This window comes from Crassostrea angulata, chromosome 10 (genome assembly GCF_025612915.1).
Source record: "Crassostrea angulata isolate pt1a10 chromosome 10, ASM2561291v2, whole genome shotgun sequence".
Taxonomy (NCBI): domain Eukaryota; kingdom Metazoa; phylum Mollusca; class Bivalvia; order Ostreida; family Ostreidae; genus Magallana; species Magallana angulata.
Window position 1 is genome coordinate 35,753,607 of NC_069120.1, and position 18,810 is coordinate 35,772,416.

The 18,810-nt window shown below is 35.8% G+C and overlaps 1 protein-coding gene across 4 annotated transcripts in view; it reads left to right on the forward strand.

Moving 5' to 3' along the window:
* Nucleotides 1-18,810, forward strand: part of LOC128167147 (E3 ubiquitin-protein ligase MIB1-like) — a 40,081-nt gene continuing 21,271 nt past the window's right edge. For 2 of the 4 annotated variants that reach the window (XM_052832695.1, XM_052832696.1), the window contains exons 1-12: nucleotides 1-383; nucleotides 1,339-1,510; nucleotides 1,745-1,979; nucleotides 2,217-2,283; nucleotides 2,536-2,669; nucleotides 3,186-3,262; nucleotides 4,245-4,440; nucleotides 8,189-8,336; nucleotides 9,328-9,518; nucleotides 10,235-10,342; nucleotides 11,067-11,264; nucleotides 11,722-11,873. In XM_052832695.1, the coding sequence (XP_052688655.1) occupies nucleotides 122-383; nucleotides 1,339-1,510; nucleotides 1,745-1,979; nucleotides 2,217-2,283; nucleotides 2,536-2,669; nucleotides 3,186-3,262; nucleotides 4,245-4,440; nucleotides 8,189-8,336; nucleotides 9,328-9,518; nucleotides 10,235-10,342; nucleotides 11,067-11,264; nucleotides 11,722-11,873 (1,940 nt within the window). In that variant the 5' untranslated portion in view covers nucleotides 1-121. The remainder of the gene's footprint in view (nucleotides 384-1,338; nucleotides 1,511-1,744; nucleotides 1,980-2,216; nucleotides 2,284-2,535; nucleotides 2,670-3,185; nucleotides 3,263-4,244; nucleotides 4,441-8,188; nucleotides 8,337-9,327; nucleotides 9,519-10,234; nucleotides 10,343-11,066; nucleotides 11,265-11,721; nucleotides 11,874-18,810) is intronic. The other 2 variants (XM_052832697.1, XM_052832698.1) reach the window with 1 other exon arrangement.

Consider the following 18,810-nt stretch of genomic DNA (forward strand, 5'->3'; position numbering starts at 1 on the left):
CCTCGAGATATCTCGCGAGATTTCATACTTCAGCCATTTGACAGACACAGAAGAAAATGTTTACATCGTTGAAGAATTGACTTATTTCTTTCCAATGAGGTGATATAAACCACCAGTGACAATGAATGCCGAAAATATAGACCCTAACATTAGCACGACTAATCGTGTAGCTCGTGTGAACATGGTCGAGGGCGTCGGGGCGCGTGTTGTAAGAGGTCCAGATTGGAAATGGGGAAAACAGGATGGTGGAGAGGGCCATGTTGGTACTGTGAGAAATTTCGAGTCTCCCGAGGAAGTTGTCGTTGTGTGGGACAATGGGACAGCAGCCAATTACAGATGTGCAGGGGCATTCGACCTTAGGATCGTCGATAGTGCTCCAACAGGTGCATTGAGTGCATGATTTTATTTAGTTACTAGAACATATAACACATGTTTATGGCTTATGTTAGTCATGTACTCTTGTATTTCTGAGGAACCATATTTTGAGATTTTTAGTACCAAGCTAAATCTTTGTAGAGATTTGGTACAGCTTGATATTTGGACTGACTCCTTCACCGAGTCTCGAGACAATTGTTCTTGTTCATGTCTTGAAATTTGATCTGCCCCCATTTCAGTCCCTTGTCAAGGTTTAAATTGTAATAATTGTGTGTGTCACCCACTTGAGTTTTGCATCTCAAGCATAGCAAACTGTAACTATCTCTCTAGTCACATATTACTACATGTATTTTATTGCTTGCCGAGAAATTTGTTTATTCAATACTTTTCATAATCTTGGTGTGTTCCAAACTTGAGTTTCTTTCTGGGATTTAAATGGATTCAATTCAAATTAGGATGTTCCATCCTTTCGACAACATCAATCTTGCTGTTTCGCCAATTTGATGTATTATTTACTAAAATGAAATCTCGCATTTTTCATTCTTTTGCAGCTTAAAATTAACATCAGTTATAGCTGGATCAAAAATCATAAAACCCATTAGACCACTTAACATTGTTTTGGTCAACAGATAAGATAAAGTGATTTAAGCAAATTGATAACTGACCAGTATCTCACTAATCTCAAAATTTACACACAATTACCAGAATGGTTCACAGGTCAAAATCTCACAGGACTTATTAGCTGATATAACTGAAACAATCCTTTGTTGTCAAAATCCTAATAGCTTGAATGTAAAAATTTTCTTTCTTGGCCAGGAGATTAAATTTATTGAAAAATTAAGTTCAAGATTAGAAGTAAGGAGACGTAGGCATGTATATGCTACTACCTTTCGTCAACCAATATTCATATTGAAATGAAAAAGACATGATAGATATGATGATGACTATTTTTGTTGTTGACAGGAATAAAACACGATGGCACGATGTGTGACACTTGCAGGCAGCAACCTATATTTGGCATTAGATGGAAGTGTGCTGAATGCTCCAATTATGACCTGTGTAGTGTCTGTTACCATGGCGATAAACATAATTTACGGCACCGATTTTACAGAATCACGACACCTGGAAGTGACAAGTAGGTTGAAATGTACCAGTATGACAAAAAATTATGACGGAGATAAACGACTTAAAACGATGTACATATATCAAGAGGGGCAAATAACTTGACATTTGTTGTAAAAATTCCTATTAGAATCTTTTCTTAAAGCAAGAATCATTTATATTTGAATTTTCTAAATTCTTGGTCGAAATTCGTTTGAGAATATTTACCTTGTCAAGAATTGTTTAATTTTAGATATTTTTTCTGCAGGTGCTCAGTTGAACCTAGAAGAAAAAGCAAGAAAATCACGGCCCGGGGAATATTTCCAGGGGCGCGGGTTGTGAGGGGGGTGGACTGGCAGTGGGAGGATCAGGACGGGGGCAACGGGCGTCGGGGCAAGGTCACAGAGATTCAAGACTGGAGCGCAGCCAGTCCCAGGAGTGCAGCCTATGTGTTGTGGGACAATGCTGCCAAGAATCTCTACAGAGTGGGCTTTGAGGGAATGGTAATATGAGATTCTCTTTGTATTTTAATTTTTTTAAATTTTTGGATCACTTGCTTATTTACATCAGTAATATGTAATGAAGTTTGTGCATTGGCAAAATCGTTCACGAGAGATTTAAACAAACGTCAAGAAATTTTAAAAAAAAACCTGATGCCATAAATTCTATCAAATTAAGACAAAACTTTTCATTGCTAGCTTTTATGAACACATTAATAGGTGTATTTGTTCCATTTTCAGGCAGATTTGAAGGTTGTGAATGATGCCAAAGGAGGCTCTTTTTATAGGGACCATCTTCCTCTGTTGGGTAAGAAAACTATTTTGCTGTCTACATCAAACTTCCTAGCAGTATATTATAAAGAATTCACAATACAAAAATTTTAATAGTTGAAATTTGAAGGTACTGTATAACATTTACTTACTAGTAATTGTTCATTATGATAACATTCTGCTGTTACTGTGTATGTGACTTGATGTTCAGATTTTAAACAGGCATGGTTATACACGAATACCACAATATATATGTATACATATTGTAAGTTGCATTTCCATTCCTTAGGAGAACAAGGTCCAGGGTCCAGATCAGGTCCGGGGGGACTAGCGATAGGTGACCAGGTCAACGTCGACCTTGAGCTTGAGATTGTACAGTCTCTACAGCATGGGCATGGAGGGTGGACCGACGGAATGTTTGAGGTAAGAGGTCAAATCCAGAGGGTCATAGGTTAGGATACTGTGGTTTCATCAATATATGTTGAAGACCAAGTTTTGTGGATTTTGTTGTTGATACAATCGATCCACAAAATTAAATGTTCATTGAAGTGCAATTTCTAACTTATTGTAGCGATTGGGTCAATGTTCACAAATTTACTGTATGTTTCCTTGAAAATGTGATTTTCGAAGAAATCCATTAAATTGATGGCCTTTGATATTGATTAAACCACATTTTTGAAAGATTTCTACAAATTTTATTCAAAAATTTCTTCAAGGTCAGAGATGAATTGAAAGCCTCAGAAAGGTCCTCAAATCATAAGAATCTAGACGAATTCAATAAAAATTTTTGAGAAATAAAAAAAAATGTATTCTGTCAGTGTTTACATTTTTTCTAATGCTTTGAAATGGAATCCATACAGCAACTTGTTTAAAACTGTTAATTTTTAAGAATTTAGTTTGAAACTTAGTCTTTTAAGTGAGTGACATGGTCTATTTCAGTGTCTGGGTACCACAGGAACTGTTGTTGGCATTGATGAAGACCATGATATTGTTGTATCTTACCCCAGTGGAAACCGGTCAGTATTATAGCTCTCGACGGGATACCAATATTTGCTGTTTCCATAAAGTAAAGCAAGCTTTTGCTGTCTAAAAAACATGAAAGTTATGCTGGTAGATGTACTTCCCACTTGCAAAAAGATTTTATATCATGATACAAAAATTTAGATAGGAGAATGATGTATGTGTACCTGTCAACAAAATATCTAAATCCTAAGTGTAGTTTAGTTGTTAAAGTTAAAGAAATTGCATATGGCGCATAAGTCAGCTTTGTTCTCTTGATCATTGCTAGCACTCTCGAGCGCTAGCAACTACGTTAGTCTTTTTCACTGGAATATGCATGCTCGACTCCATAGTAGGGGATTCTGGGAATACTGTACTACTGTAGATAAACTGTACCATCTGAATTCCGTTTTATCACCTTCACATGAAGTTTTGTGTTTTATTGAAAATCTCAAAAAGTAACAGTAGCTTAGGTCTTATAATGCAAAGTTATTTTAAATATTATAATAAATAGCTAGCCTTATCTTAAATTTATTCAAGCTCGGAAAACAACCTCGGATATGTTTTCCGAGCTTGCCGGAAAGGCCCGAGAAGATACGATTGCTACACAACAGTACCAATGGTTCTTAAAAGTGTTCACCTCGAAATTGAAACATAATGATTAAGGCACAGTCAATGAGCTATGCCATTGCCGATGTGAAGCCCACTCTTGATTCACAATTCTAAATTGAGACCCCACTCCAGCACTATTCCAGTACACCACTGTGCCTTCTTATTGTTAATTAATCGATTCAGGAATTTAAACCAATGTTTTAGAAATCTGCTTCTCTGTTTTAGGATGGCTACGGCACTAGCTCACCAATCTTTTTAAGAGATAAGCTTGTACATTTCTAAGGTTGATCATTGCTAATAAGATTTGTGTTCTTATTTGCCTTCTTACAGATGTCGCATATCTAACATTGAAATGGATGTTCATTTTCCCTTGTTTTTTCATCACAGATGGACATTCAACCCTGCAGTTCTTACAAAAGTGAACACTCCTAGTGCTGTCCCCTCCACCTCTAATGAGGCTACGCCCTCAGTCACCCCCTCGGCCCAGTTTGCTGTGGGTGACCTAGTCCAGATCTGTAATGACCCAGAGAAGATCAAGCTCTTACAGAGAGGCCATGGGGAATGGGCAGAGGCCATGATGCCGGTACAGTACAATTTCCAATTTAAACTTCACTTCATTAGTACACTTAGTACACATTAGTACGCTTAGTACACTTCATTACGTAGAAAACTGGGGAAGTTGGGCTTGATAAAATATACAACATCCACTAGTTCTGCTAGCAGGGTTGGCAAAAAAGCGGGAAATACTCATATTTCCCAGGACGGTGGGAAATACTGGTAATTCCGGGGAATTACTGGTATTTCCCGGGAAATACTGGGAAATAAAGTACAACTACATATTATAGTACTTCATACTTAGACATTAGTCTTAATCAAATCTGTAGGGATGTAGACAATAGTACACCTTGTCAGCTTTTTGACATTTTATAAATGTTCTTTGATTTTAACAAGTTTTGACTGCCCAGTAATGCATTGGTTATCTTCTTCTGAATACTCCAAACATGGTTCATTCATTGACAACATTGTTATTTTGTTTTTAAGATGAATCTATACAGTTATCATAAACATGATATCAAAAGTTCCATTTTCTGGTTATTTGGTGAATGTGAAAATGGTGCAAGAAAATTGTGAAAAATAAAGTGTGACTGTGTCACTACCTCAGTATGCAACACACCTAAGAAGAAGCCAATCAGCCCCACTCATAGTATATATCTCCCCTAAACAGGAGCACAAAACTGTCAAGTGTCATTTATTATAACAACATGTGTGATTATTTAATTGTTACTTGTAACACCTACAGTAATTATAACAGTTTATTTTGTGCTTTGAATTATAAATCTGTAAAACAGAAAACTTGAGGTTCAAAAAGCTGGACTAAAATTTGTACTTTAGCAGCTATAGAAGTCTTTGGGAATAGGTGATTGGTGAATTTAAGATTCATAAACTGGCAGTGAAATGGGAAAGTAGGATAAACTGGTTTTTGATGCTTATTGTTAATATCTTTTATCATAAACATATGTTTAACATTGAAAAAATTAAAGAAATAAAGATTAAAAATTTGTATTTCCCAGTATTTCCCACGTTAGTGAAAAACAGTAGTATTGACCGGGACGGGAAATACCGGTATTTACCACTGGTAATTCCCAGCACTGGTATTTCCCGGCCAACCCTGTCTGCTAGCCATGAAAATTTAGCAGTTGATGTGGAGAAAATTGAACCACAAGAGTTGACTCTTTTATTATGCTTGTCTTTATCTGATACCAAATAAAATTGATGCCTCAATCTTTGCTGGTTGAAGGAAATTTAGCCTCAAAATTTGATTCTCAGATTTACTTGCCATTACATTTAATCTGAAACTCAATAACACTGAAACCATAATATATGCAGGTTTTATTAGTCTGAGATGAAGCTTCAAGTGATTATGTGATTATTAGAGTCACTGAAATTAGTTATGACATGTACCAATGTATGATGTCTCTGAACAATTTTTTTCTGTTTAATGGGAGTACTTATGTTAGATGTGATAATTGAGGAAGAGGTGGTAATTCAAATTATCATTGAGGATATTAAATATTTAACATTTGTGTAGGTGGCTTTGCATGGTTTTTAGAGAAATACAGATTATAATGATTCATATACATTGAAGGATTAACTGAAATTCTTTATTTTTTCGAGCCAATGAACTTTTGTCCCAGAAATATGTTAGTGAGTCATAATTTTACTAGTAAATTGGATCCTTTTCAAACTTCAAACTAAATCAACTCCCACAAGTATAACATATGTTGTTACACACAGTATATTTCATTTTAAATGTTGATAAAAAGTGAAGGAATTTACTTTCAGAAAAAAATTACACACTCAAATTTTTAAGGTCTTCCGTTGGAAACGGAAGACCTTATAGTTTTCGTACGATTTCTTCTTCTTATTATTTTTTTCCACTAATTTTGTGCACGCGATTTCTCGAAAACTATTCGACCGAATTCAACTATTTTTTCACAGAAGATGAAACTTGAGATAAACTTCATACATTTTTGAGATTTTTCCTGTCGTCACTTCCGGTACCGATTTATCGGCCATTTTTCACATTTTTATGACCTTTTTTGTGCAGAGTTGATCTCAGAAAATATCAGAGATATGACTATGAAATTTTCAGGATAGGTAGTCTATAGTTTGAAGTTGTGCACTATTGTGTTGTTTTACGCCAGTGGCGCTATTTCTTGGAGCTCGCGTAGGCACGAAAATTTGGTACGAATTTTTAGTCAAAATTTTCATACGTTTTGATCTGTATCGTTTTATCAATTGATATTTTGTTAAGATATATATAACAAAAGTGGTAGATAATCATAAGTTCTTTCCAACGAAGTCATGAAAAAGGGGCTGGTCCCTTTTTTGAGGGGCTGAGGGACTCGTAAACTCTATTACAAATAACTTAAAAATGATAAAGATATTGTTATCCATTATAGAAGCAAAGTTGTTGATAATACCAATATCTATCAGAAAAAATTATTGCCACGCCCCTTTATTACGTAATAAGGGATTTTCAGGGGCCAAAGTACTGAAACTTTGACGCAATATTTCTAGAAAAGGAGACATACTTTGTTAGACATCATAGAAGAGAAGATGTTTGCATTAATGATTTAAATCGATTCCACTAATCAAAACACCAATTTCTGTCCCCATTAGGGATCTACAGGGCTGGCCCCTTAAATATTCAAACATTTGTATCTCAAAATTGAACAAGAATTGTAGATGGGTGTAAGAACAAAAAATGTTTGTATTCTTAAGACCTTTTCAACAAAATCAAGAAAAGGGGGCTGGCCCCTTTAATTAGGCGCCAAGGGACTCGTAAACTCTACTACAAATAACTTAAAAACAACAAAGATTTTATAATGCATTATAGAAGCAAAGTTGTTGATCGAAACAATATCTCTCATAAAATATAAATGCCACGCCCATTTATTGCGTAATGAGGGTTTTTTAGGGGCCAAAGTACTTAAACTTGGACGCAATATATCTAAAAAAGGAGACATATTTTGTTAAGCATTGTAAAAGAGAAAATGTTTGCATTGATGATTCTAATCGATTCCATTAATCAAAGCACCAATGTCTGTCCCCATTAAGGATCTAGAGGACTGGCCCCTAAAATATTCAATCATTTGTATCTAAAAAATGAACAACAATTTTAGGTGGCTGTAAGAACAAAAAATGTTAGTATTCGTGGGACCTTTTGAATGAACTCTAGGGAAAGGGGCTGGCCCCTTTAATTAGGGGCCAAGAGACTCGTAAAGTCTCTTTCAAATACCTTTAAAACGATCAAGATTTTGTAATGCATTATAGAAGCAAAGTTGTTGATCGTAACAATATTAGTTTGTAAAACTCAATGCCAACCCCACTGATGACGTCATTAGGGATTTTAGGGGACAACAATCTTAAATCTTTAATGTGCTGTATGTGAAAAAGCAAAACTCTTTGTCAAGCATTTGAAAGGATATTGATAATTGTATACATTATCTGAAAGGGAGGTGTTGAGTGGAAATTGTGAAATTTCTTTGATATTTTAATGGTATCGTTTAAAAAATTGAACGGAAGACCTACTCGTTACTCGTAACGAGATCGTATCTAGTTCTTATTATGTTTGCATGCATTTTTAATTTGGGAATTTAAAATGGGGTTATCACTCTTAACAGAACTGTGTTAGGGCATTTGATTAATTTGATTATTCCATGTTAAATGAAAATATATCTAACTATAGATGTTTGAAGATGTAAGTACATTTGTACTAAGTGATGATAGTAATTTATTAATTACAATGTTTACAACATTTACTGCAGACTTTGGGTAAGATCGGGCGTGTCCAGCAGATTTATCACGACAGCGACCTAAAGGTGGAGGTCTGTGGCACCTCGTGGACCTACAACCCCTCCGCCGTCACGAAAGTCGCCTCCTCAGACGGTGCTGCCATAGGAAACTCCTCGGGAGGTGAGAAAGGGAACCATCAAGCCCCAGGGCCGTAACACTTTCACAAGTTGACTTTTGATCTCAGTCCTCTTAAAAGGAATATCTAGCTGTAAAGCAAGACTGAAACAAAAATTGACCTCGCCGTAGTTTTGTGGCCCCCGAGCCTGGTCTCCTGAAAGTTTTTGTAGAGAAGTACATGTATAAAGAGGTGTTCATGTCTTCATCAGGGTTGTCTCTAAAAATTGAAGTAGAAGGAAGAAATAAAAAGGTAGAATGGGGTCTGTGGGTCTAGCTTATAGCTAGATTGTGTTTGAAATGCAAAAATAGCCGGGTAATTACCGGTACATCACTTAATGACTTTAGGCGGGGGAATTCCCCGTCCCACAGGTCTTAGAGACAACCCTACTTCATGAACCCCAAAATATATTTCTTAGCAGGAAAGGGTGGGATTTTTGAAGGAAGGAAATTAAGTTATCACAAGATTTTGTCATTAGATGTATATCACTGCATAGAAAATTCAGTTGTACAAATTATCCATGTTTATTTGTGACTTTGCTTTGTTATTTGAATAAGTTTTGATACAGTGTACCATGAAATGAGCTACAAATCTGCAATCTGATGACAAACAACATCTGTTTATTGATCCTATGGTGGAGTCTGCTTCAAATGGATTTGATTTTTAACCAATGAAGTGTTATGTTCTGGTGACATTTCATTAATAAGAATATTATCATTTATTTTAATACATATATTTACCTTGGTATGTCATTTCAGTTATATCTAAAAAGTCCATGCACTCTTCTTTATTTTAAACTCTTTTGTTGTGATCTACATGAGTAGATCAGAAGATATTATTTGAAACATATTTTTTGCCTTTTAATATTGGTTATAAGGGCATGTTTAAAGGTAAAGACTTATATGAGTCTGCATTATATCTTTAGTTTACCACATTGTGATGAAATGGTAAAGATGGTACTCTGATTAACTACATGTATTATAATTTTTTTTTCAGAGAGACTTAGCGCATTATTGAAGAAGTTATTTGAGACCCATGTGACTGGCGATGCTAACGAGGAACTGGTGAAGGCGGCGGCCAACGGGGACTACGTCAAGGTGGAAGATCTGCTCAGTCGACCCGACAATGATGTGAGTTACCAACCCGCTCAAAACGCAGCAGAGAAGGCAGATAACTCACACTTAGCAGTATGTTAAAATATCTGATCAGAGAGCTTTGCTTTAAATGATAACTTTTTAATAAATTTGTATATTTTTGCGGCATTTCATTATTATAGTGGTAGTGCAGAGTGGTCATTGCAGACTTGTTGCTAATCTCAAGTTGTTTTTAAAATGTTGTCTGTCCCTCAGCAAGGTTTGATAACTCTTAAATGATTGATTGTAAATGGTCTGTTTAATTCATACAATGGATGTGTGTTTATATTATTAAATCTGGCTTTCATATTACGATATAAGATTGTTAGTAATCTGATACAGTTTTTATTACACACAGTTATAATAATGACTTAAGCTAAATGCTAGAACTCTGACAACCATTCATTGATTCTTGTTAAAGGTTGGTAGGTTTTACCGTTATGTGCTATATACTTACACATCGTTCCTCATTTACTTTCCCTTTTAGCTCAGCTTAACAATGGTGCTTCATGTATAATCTTGATGCCAAAGTGGAATTTCTTGGGATTTTAGATTATATATTAGTATGAGGAACAGACAACTCCTTTTATAAGAATTACAAAACTTTCAAATCTAGCTGAGCGTTAGACAACAGAAAGAAATGCATGAACTTTTTTAAAACAATTTTTAACAAAAAAATTAAAGGGAGGTAATACAGTGTTTGCTAAGATATTTTGGAACATACATGTTAACAGATAGATTTCATTGATAAGATGCTTTGAATTATGTAGGCCAATGGAATGTTTGCTGGACACACGGCCCTGCAGGCGGCCTCACAGAATGGACACACTGACGTCATCAAGATCCTCATCAAACACGATGTCGACTTCGAAATCGAGGTACAATATCTTTTCTGTTCTTTTTTCCCATGTAACTTTAGGTGTAAACATGTCATTGCACTAGTGGATACATGTTTTTAAGAGTTTGACATATGTATTGAAAATGCTAAGAGAGAACATTGAAAGCTTTTTCTGGTGCCAAATTTATGCAAGACATACATAGTTAAGGCATTAAAAGACCTGTTCTCATGATGACTACCAGTAAATAATGTCATGGGTGGGATTCAGAGTTTCAATATAATTTGGAAATACTGTGGAATCATTAGAATTTATGGTGACTCAATTTTCGTGGAATTCGTGGGTACCTTTTATCCAGGAATTAACATCTTCCACGTCTTAGTAAACTAGGATTATAAAGTCATTTCTTCTTTTGTAGGTAAAAGATAACACACGAAATTACATCCCCACGAACCTGTAAAATTTAAGCAATCCACGAAAATTGGCCCCCACAAATTTTAATGATTCCACAGTAATTTCCTTCCTTTCTTCTTTGTTAATCTGTAGTTGTTGAAATAACTGTAAAAGGCATCTTCGCGAGCCAAGGGTTTACGATCCACTCTGCTTCTCTACAAGAGGAGGAGCGGAATGGATAGTAAACCCTTGGCTAAGGAAGAGGTGTAAAAAGCCAATAGGTGCATTGGTCAACGTAAAACAAAATACTGTTATTTCCATTTATGTAATCCAGCTCAGTATTGCAAGTTATCTGTGCTTTTATTTTTCTCAGGACAAAGATGGCGACCGTGCAGTGCATCATGCAGCTTTTGGAGACGAACCCAGCGTCATTGAACAGCTACAACGCGGGGGAGCCGACCTGAATGCCCGCAATAAACGCAGACAGACACCACTGCACATAGGGGTCAACAAAGGTCACATTGGCGTGGTCAAAACTCTCCTGGATCTGGGATGTCACCCGAGTCTGCAGGTAGAAACTGGTTTGGGCATGGATAGTGTTGTGTGATGTCATAGTGGTTAATGGAGGTATTGAAAGTGCATGTAATTTTTCGTAGAAAAAGAAAATACAGGTAAAGGAAAAATCTTAATTTTTTTTCAAATAAATGAATGTCTTTTACTTCTTAACGTTTGCAGCAAAAACTATAAAATGATATAATGGTAACATTACATCATTGCTAATTTTGATATTGTTTACTACTATTTCATTATACTGGTGCATCAATAATATTGACACAAATGAAACTTTGAAATCGTTGTGTTCAGAAATATTTTGTTAAATCTTTATAAAGAGATAAATAATTTAGATGTGAGTTCCTAGGAGAATTTGATTCAGAATATATGATAGTATGTGAAATCAACAACATAAATTAGTCACCTTGCATTTGTTCATGCTAACGTGTTTATGCTAATCTGTGACATTTATTAAGGATTCCGAGGGGGATACCCCACTTCATGACGCCATCAGCAAAAAAAGGGACGACATGATTTCCCTGCTTCTGGAACATCACGCAGATCTGACGATCACCAACAACAATGGCTTCAACTCACTGCATCACGCTGCTTTACGGGGAAATCCCAGGTATGTAATCCATGTAGTCAGCATGGCATGAAAGTGTTGTTGCCAAATTAAGCAGATATCTTATGTGTTCATCTTTTGAAGGATTTAAATTACAACACTATTCAGACACATTTATAGCATCAAGTATATATTTTTGCTGTATTCATTCTTTTATATTGCCTCTGTTTTGAAATTGCATGTTTACTTGCTCTGTCAAGATAATCCTTAAAAAAGAATTTTAAGACTGTATATAAACTTAACTTTATACTGGTAGTCAAAATTACACAAATGTTTTGTAGAGTAATTGTCTTTTTCATAATGATTGCTTGATAATTGACTTGATAAATTATGTGTCGCTAGTGTTAAGATTTAAATACTTGCAAAATTTGCACTGCATTATTGATTTCTGCATTGAAAACTTCCCAACCTAATGTGCCTAATGTTAAAATTATCTGATCGCACAGTGCCAAGAGTTTGTGGTGACCGTATATGGTTTATTAAATTGTTCGTGATAAAGACTGCTTACATATTGGTCACTAAGTTATCACCTTTTCTCTGAACATTGCAGTGTATATTGTATCACATTTCTCTTTCAAATATAACTGGGATAGTGTGCAAAGATCAGTTTTATTCATTGAAAAATTTTTTTAAGTTGAATTTGTATATTGAATGAATTTGTTAGGACATTGGGAAGAAGAGTTTGTTTCAAGGATAATTTTTTTTCATTTGTTGGTTAAGCCATGGATTGAAGTGCTTCACACACTGGTTTATAACTGTAAAAAGAGCTTCATAGCAAAGTCAAGCATTCCTTTTGGACAGCATCAATGTTTGTTAATATTTTGATATACATGAGTTGTCTTTCTTTTCCCATGGACTTCAAAATCTTATTGTTCTTGTTATATAATCAGATGTTTTTAATGTTAGTTAAGGTAATTATAAGAAAAATTCTGAGAGATTTTCAGAAATATCCTTGAATAGGATTTATAATTGCTACCAGTGTTCTGTGTTGTGATGTAAATTCTTCACAGCAAACTTCAAAAGATCAGAGACTTATCTCCCTTTACATTTATTAACACTTTGACTTTGGTTGTTCTAATCTTGTCTGAAAAAAGTTTAAAAATGAGGCAGATAGTTTTCTTGTGTTGCATGGAAAAAAGTTAAAATCAAAACAAGGCTTATTAAAAACTATTATGTGATGATCATTTCTGATATTAAGATTTAATCAACCCAATTTTAGACATTCATAAATCATAAATTTATGAAAAATCATTTTAAAACCTTAACAAAATGTTGCATGCTGAAAGTATGGGTGCATGCCTCTTCAAACCACAGACATTTAAAGCCAGCTGACTTTGCAACTCTAAATATATAACGGTATGTATTTTCATGAAAGAAACTAGGGCTCTGTCTTTCTTTTAAAGCTTAGACAGTTACACCTAGTTGCTCTCATAAATCTTTCCATGTCAGTCTTGAGGGATAAAGATTCCCCCAATGGGTGTCCTCATACAGGGGGTCACTGTGCTGGCACACTAATAACACGGCAGGCATTATCTGTTGGAGCCTCTATACATAAACACAGCCATAGCATTTCCATGTGGTGGGAGGATGCATCTCCTTTTTTATTCTCCCCAGATGTGTTGGGATCATGTTGCTTTTATGATCCTTATAGGTGGATCAAATGGGGTGTTAAAATCTCTGGTTTCTTATTTTTTCCACAACTGCACCATCTTGTCGCAATGTGTATTGAGTAAGAGATGAAAAGAAGGGAGAGGGGGTTTACAGGAGTTTTGAGAGCCATGTATGGTAATTTCTATGTATAAGTAAGGAACATCTGTGAATGTAAGGGAGATGTTGTGTATGTGTCATACTAACGTTGACCCCTAAAACGGTAGAGTTTTGGATATAGGATATTTTGTATCACACAAGGATCTTTGAAGTAAATTAATTTGTAAATGGTGATAGCAGGAAAATAGGAAGATTTGGGGCAAGCTGAAGGAAAAAAGGGAAAAATGTGCATTTTTTGTGCACAATTTTTTGAGAAAGGGGTATACAAAGCTCAAAAATGTATATTTTTGTCTATCTCTGCTCAAAGCTAGCTGGTTTATTTCAAAGGAGGCTGATACAGAAGCTCTTCCTCTGTTATGTAACAAAATGACGAGGAGAGTTAGTATACAGGTGTTGACAAGCTCTCTGAATACAGTTCAGTTCATTGCTTAAAAAACCATTATCTCCTAAAAGCATCAAGAGAATATGATTGTCTGGTAAATTCCAATTTAATTTTATCTTCTTGGAACTGGTTTTCCCCAGATGCCATATATTTTGGTCATCAACATGTTTGTACAATGTTATGCTGTTCTAAGTTATTCAATAGTTTTATCAAATTTTGTCCTTGTCTATGGGAAGGCAATCTCTCTCTCTCTCTCTCTCTCTCTCTCTCTCTCTCTCTCTCTCTCATTGTTCCCTAAACCCAATCTCTTCCTGATTGATTGAAGATGTCTGTTTCTAGCAGCATCCTACAATTGATGTAACCATAGAAAACTCTCAGGAATTCAGTAAAACACACTTTCTCTCCTGTTGCAGGGAGTCTTTTGCAAAGAATTTTGGTGTGGAGATTCCTGGCTTTGTTTATAAGTTGGGAGACAAAGAGGATGGGGGAGTTTTCTTGTTGGCCAAAAGAGTGACATTTCATGTTTGATTTTTTTTTCCCTAGTGATATATCATGAAAAGGAATGCTAAGAATCAAAATGTCTTTTACTGATATCTTATTAGAAACAATGCTGAAAACTTGCCTGTTGATGGGGTTACATTATACTTTTCAAAACCAAGCTACTACTTTCTTTAGATTTATCACAATTTCTTTCAAATAAAATCTTGAGGGTCTCAAAAATGAATTAGTTTGATCTGTCCCGGTAAGCAGTGATTTGTTTTCCCTTTGGCCTCATCAGGACCATGCACATTCTAACCCTGTTTATTTTGCTGTTGACCTGACCAGAGCACCAGGGTTACACTGCAGCATTCCCCAGCTGTCTCTGCCCAGATGCTGACAGGGTAGGACAGTTTGGCAAGATGTGTTACACAAGACATCGGCATGTCATTACCAGGTGCAAGACATTATACCCTGACTCAAGCTAGGGGGTCCCCCTGGAGAAGATTAATGTTAATTCTGAGGGAGAGAGAGAGAGAGAGAGAGAGAGAGAGAGAGAGAGAGAGAGAGAGAGAGAGAGAGAGAGAGAGAGAGAGAGAGAGATCTTGGAAGACATCAGGTGCAAAAATCAACTACTAGTTGACAGACAAAGAGAAAGGAGGAGGAAGAGTGCCATTTAAACATGGAGAAAGGGTGACTACATGTAAAAGATAGAAACAGAAATAAAGCCTGACAGGAGAAAGAAAATAAGAAGGCAATAAAGAAGGGAAAGATGGCTAAAAATAAAGATAGGATTTGTTATAAATGCAATTTCATGCAGTGATGATGTAATACTAGTGATGCGGGCACTAGAAATTAGTTAATTGATATTAATTGATGTTGTAATGTTATTTACACAACAGTATTGTTCACACACTTCAAGAAGACTTGGAGGGGGGGGGGGGGTGTTACATATTGATATGATTTCAGTAAGGAAATCTTAAAAAGTTGTAAACTATAGAATAAGAATTTTCACACACTTTAAGAAGACATGGAGGGGAGGGGATATGTTACATATTGATATGATTTCAGTAAGGAAATGTTAAAAAGTTGTAAACTTTAGAAAGAGAATTTTGATGGTTTGTTAGTGTAGGTTAATTAGCATGAGGTTGTTGTTCTTGAGATTCTTCTGATCATGGACTGGAGGAAAGATCTGAAATATACAAAGATCAAATGTTCATTAAGTATCTCCTGGTGAACTCTTGTGTAAAGGCAAATGGTAAATATCATAACTAGGTTACTAGAGATTATGAGGTTTTGGCATGAAGTGTTTATTAGATCCATGCATTGGCTCACAGAGTTTTAGAGAACCAATGCTTTATCCTCCCTACAATAACTGGTACCTGCTACAAATACTCTTACTACTTTACTACACATATCAGCTGTTGCACATAACTTACATCGGGTATCTTAGTACAAATATTTCTCCATGGTTTTCAGTCGTCTACTCTGTTGTTTCTTTTAAAAATCTCAGTCCTTTATTCTGTTACCTCTTCGAGAAAAAAAAATCATGATTTTGAAAGATATTGTATCATTGATAAATGCTTTAAATTACTACATGTATAATGTTGTTATGCAGTCTTAACCTTTTCTTTTTATGCCTTAGATTTTCCTTACAACAAATCTGTGCTTCAGTAGTACATGTATAGAGAATTTCAGTATGTTTGGACATGTATAAGTACCGGAGGTTATGAGGACATGAAACAGTTGTGTTTGATTGAATGCAAGTTACAATGCACAGTTTTAATTCTATCAATACTTATTATAAAAACAGTAATCAGTGGAATTTGTTATATATATGTATCATATTGAGTAAGTAAGGAACTGTTTATGGTTTCCCATAAAATACTTAGCAAGTGTGTCACTTTTCACTAAATATTTAAACCAGTTAACAAGCTAATTTCATCAATGCACTTGAAAAAAAAAATCACCATTACAGTTCATGCAATTCAGTTCATACAGACAGCATCACAACATCAGCAAAACACCCCCTCTTCTACTATAAATGGAATTTTGCTTGAAAACTTCCCCAGTTAATATAGATTTATGCACAGTCAGCTGCTGAAAGCAAAACTCACATTACAGCTATTTTAAAACTGAAAGTAAAAATAAAACTCACACAAAAAAAAAATACACAGGGCATGGCTTGCGGTCGTTAACAGTGCTAACTACAGCTGGTTGAAGGGGACCAAATTTAACTGGCTGAACGTATTTGGCCCAATCTCAACCAACTACAGAATAGCAACTAACATCTCAGCTGCTCGTATATTGCAGTAGCTGGTTCAGGGGGGAAGGAAATGTAGGTAAAAAAAAACAACAAAAAATGGATAAATAAATATTCATAAAAAATTGGTGATGGAGTTTTTTTTTTTGGTTATTATTACTAAACAAAGGGAGAGAACACAGCAATCAGGAACAAACATTCAAATGGTGCCCTTCAACCAGTTGTAGGATGCAGCAATTTATTACGGAAAAAACTTTTTTTTCGGGCTTGTAAATCATTTTTACAACAGTCAAAAAGCATGCAGAGTTGCAAAAAATTACAGGAACTTATTACTTTTTTTCTGATTTCTATAAAGATCCTTATATTTCCCATTTCTAATGAAAAATTATCATGTAATTTTTACATGCAAATATGGAGGCAAAAAGTTGTATCATTTATTTTGAATTTTGAAAAAATAAGAACCAGAGAAAAATATACCTGAAAATCAAAATCAATGCACACAGCAAACTATAAAAAAGAAAGAAAACCAAACAAATGGACTTACATTTTGTTTCAGCAATTACTGAATAACATCCTTCATCAATATATATCAAACATAGATACATAGAGTATATTATGGAAGGTACAGAGACAAAATGATAAGCTGAAGATAATACAGGTCCCCTTATAGCTGGTGATTTAATCCCGAGGAGGCAGCGACTGATGGCCAACGACTGTGGACCGAGCACTGAGAGCACCATAAGCCATGTGATTGTCGTACCTGCATCCAGGTACCAGGGAGATATATTTGGCAAAGCCTGCCATGTGCCTATGGTGTATGTGAGAGAGGGGAATTTATAACATCGGCCCCGGTGTTGAATGCTCTCACAGTTTGTATATGCCTAAAGATGTACACTCTCTGTGCTTAGTTTCATTGTTGATCAGAGCGGAATGTGAGATATCCTAGGCTCTACCCCCCTTCACAATGCGTGTGCCTCTCTCTCTCCATTACCTGCCGAAAGGTCAGGGGTTACAGTCGGTGTAACCCTGATACTTTTATCAGGCAGAGGTGGGAGGAGGGTAGTATTTGTATTAATGTCAATATACCTTGCACATGTACTGTCTTAGGGGTCCCTCTTTCCTCCATTGTCTTTCGTCAGGGCTTTATAAAACGATGAACACGCTGGCATATATACGCACTTACAATGTGAGGGGATAAGGTTTCTTATGTACTAGTAACCTCCCATTCTTCTGAAGATTTATTCTTGGTTTATAAATATTCATACCAACCACATATTTTTTTTTTCATGTTAATAGATTAATTGTTTAATCTGATTGGAAATTTTTGCTCTTGGAAGCGAAGGGGGGTAGTTTTGAGTTTCTCTCGAGGGCTGCTTGATCTTTCTGCTAGCATGGATAACTTATAAGGCTGGCCGGGCCATGGGAAAAACTGTCAGCATATTTGGTCATGCGCAGCCATTGGCAGATGGAACATCAACAGTATACACAAATTATCTATTACACTTACTCCACGTGTCTCCCCCTAACCACAGATAGGGACCTCATAGGGGGCGAAGCATCTGTGCTCTGTCTGTGTGCTCCATGTTCCCCCAAATTAGTGTGCATGGATGGGGAGCATCTCTCCATCTTATCTATCTGAAATCTTTTCTGTATTAAGATGGATGCAGATATTAGCGGGGAGCTTCCTGATCACTGTCTGAATTTCTCCCCTCAGGAGGCCCCCCCACTCCAAGACAAGATAAATCAAACCTGGCAGACATTGCTACTGTAAACCAGGAGAAGAGATTGGGGATCTAAATTTGAAAAAAAAAAATGGAGAAATGCGTAAAAGTCTTCTAGCTTTAGATATTGATTTTAAACAATTGATAGCAGGTTCCAAATTGAAACATTATATTGGATAGAGATTATATGATGCCTTCTTTAGCATCTTTTTACACCCCCCCCCCCCCCCTCTTCTGTTGTCCTCTTCTCCCCCCCAATTTTGGCCCCATAGAATGTTTTATGTTAATCCCTCCAGTACATATGGTTCTGCGGTAGCGCCTGACATTCCT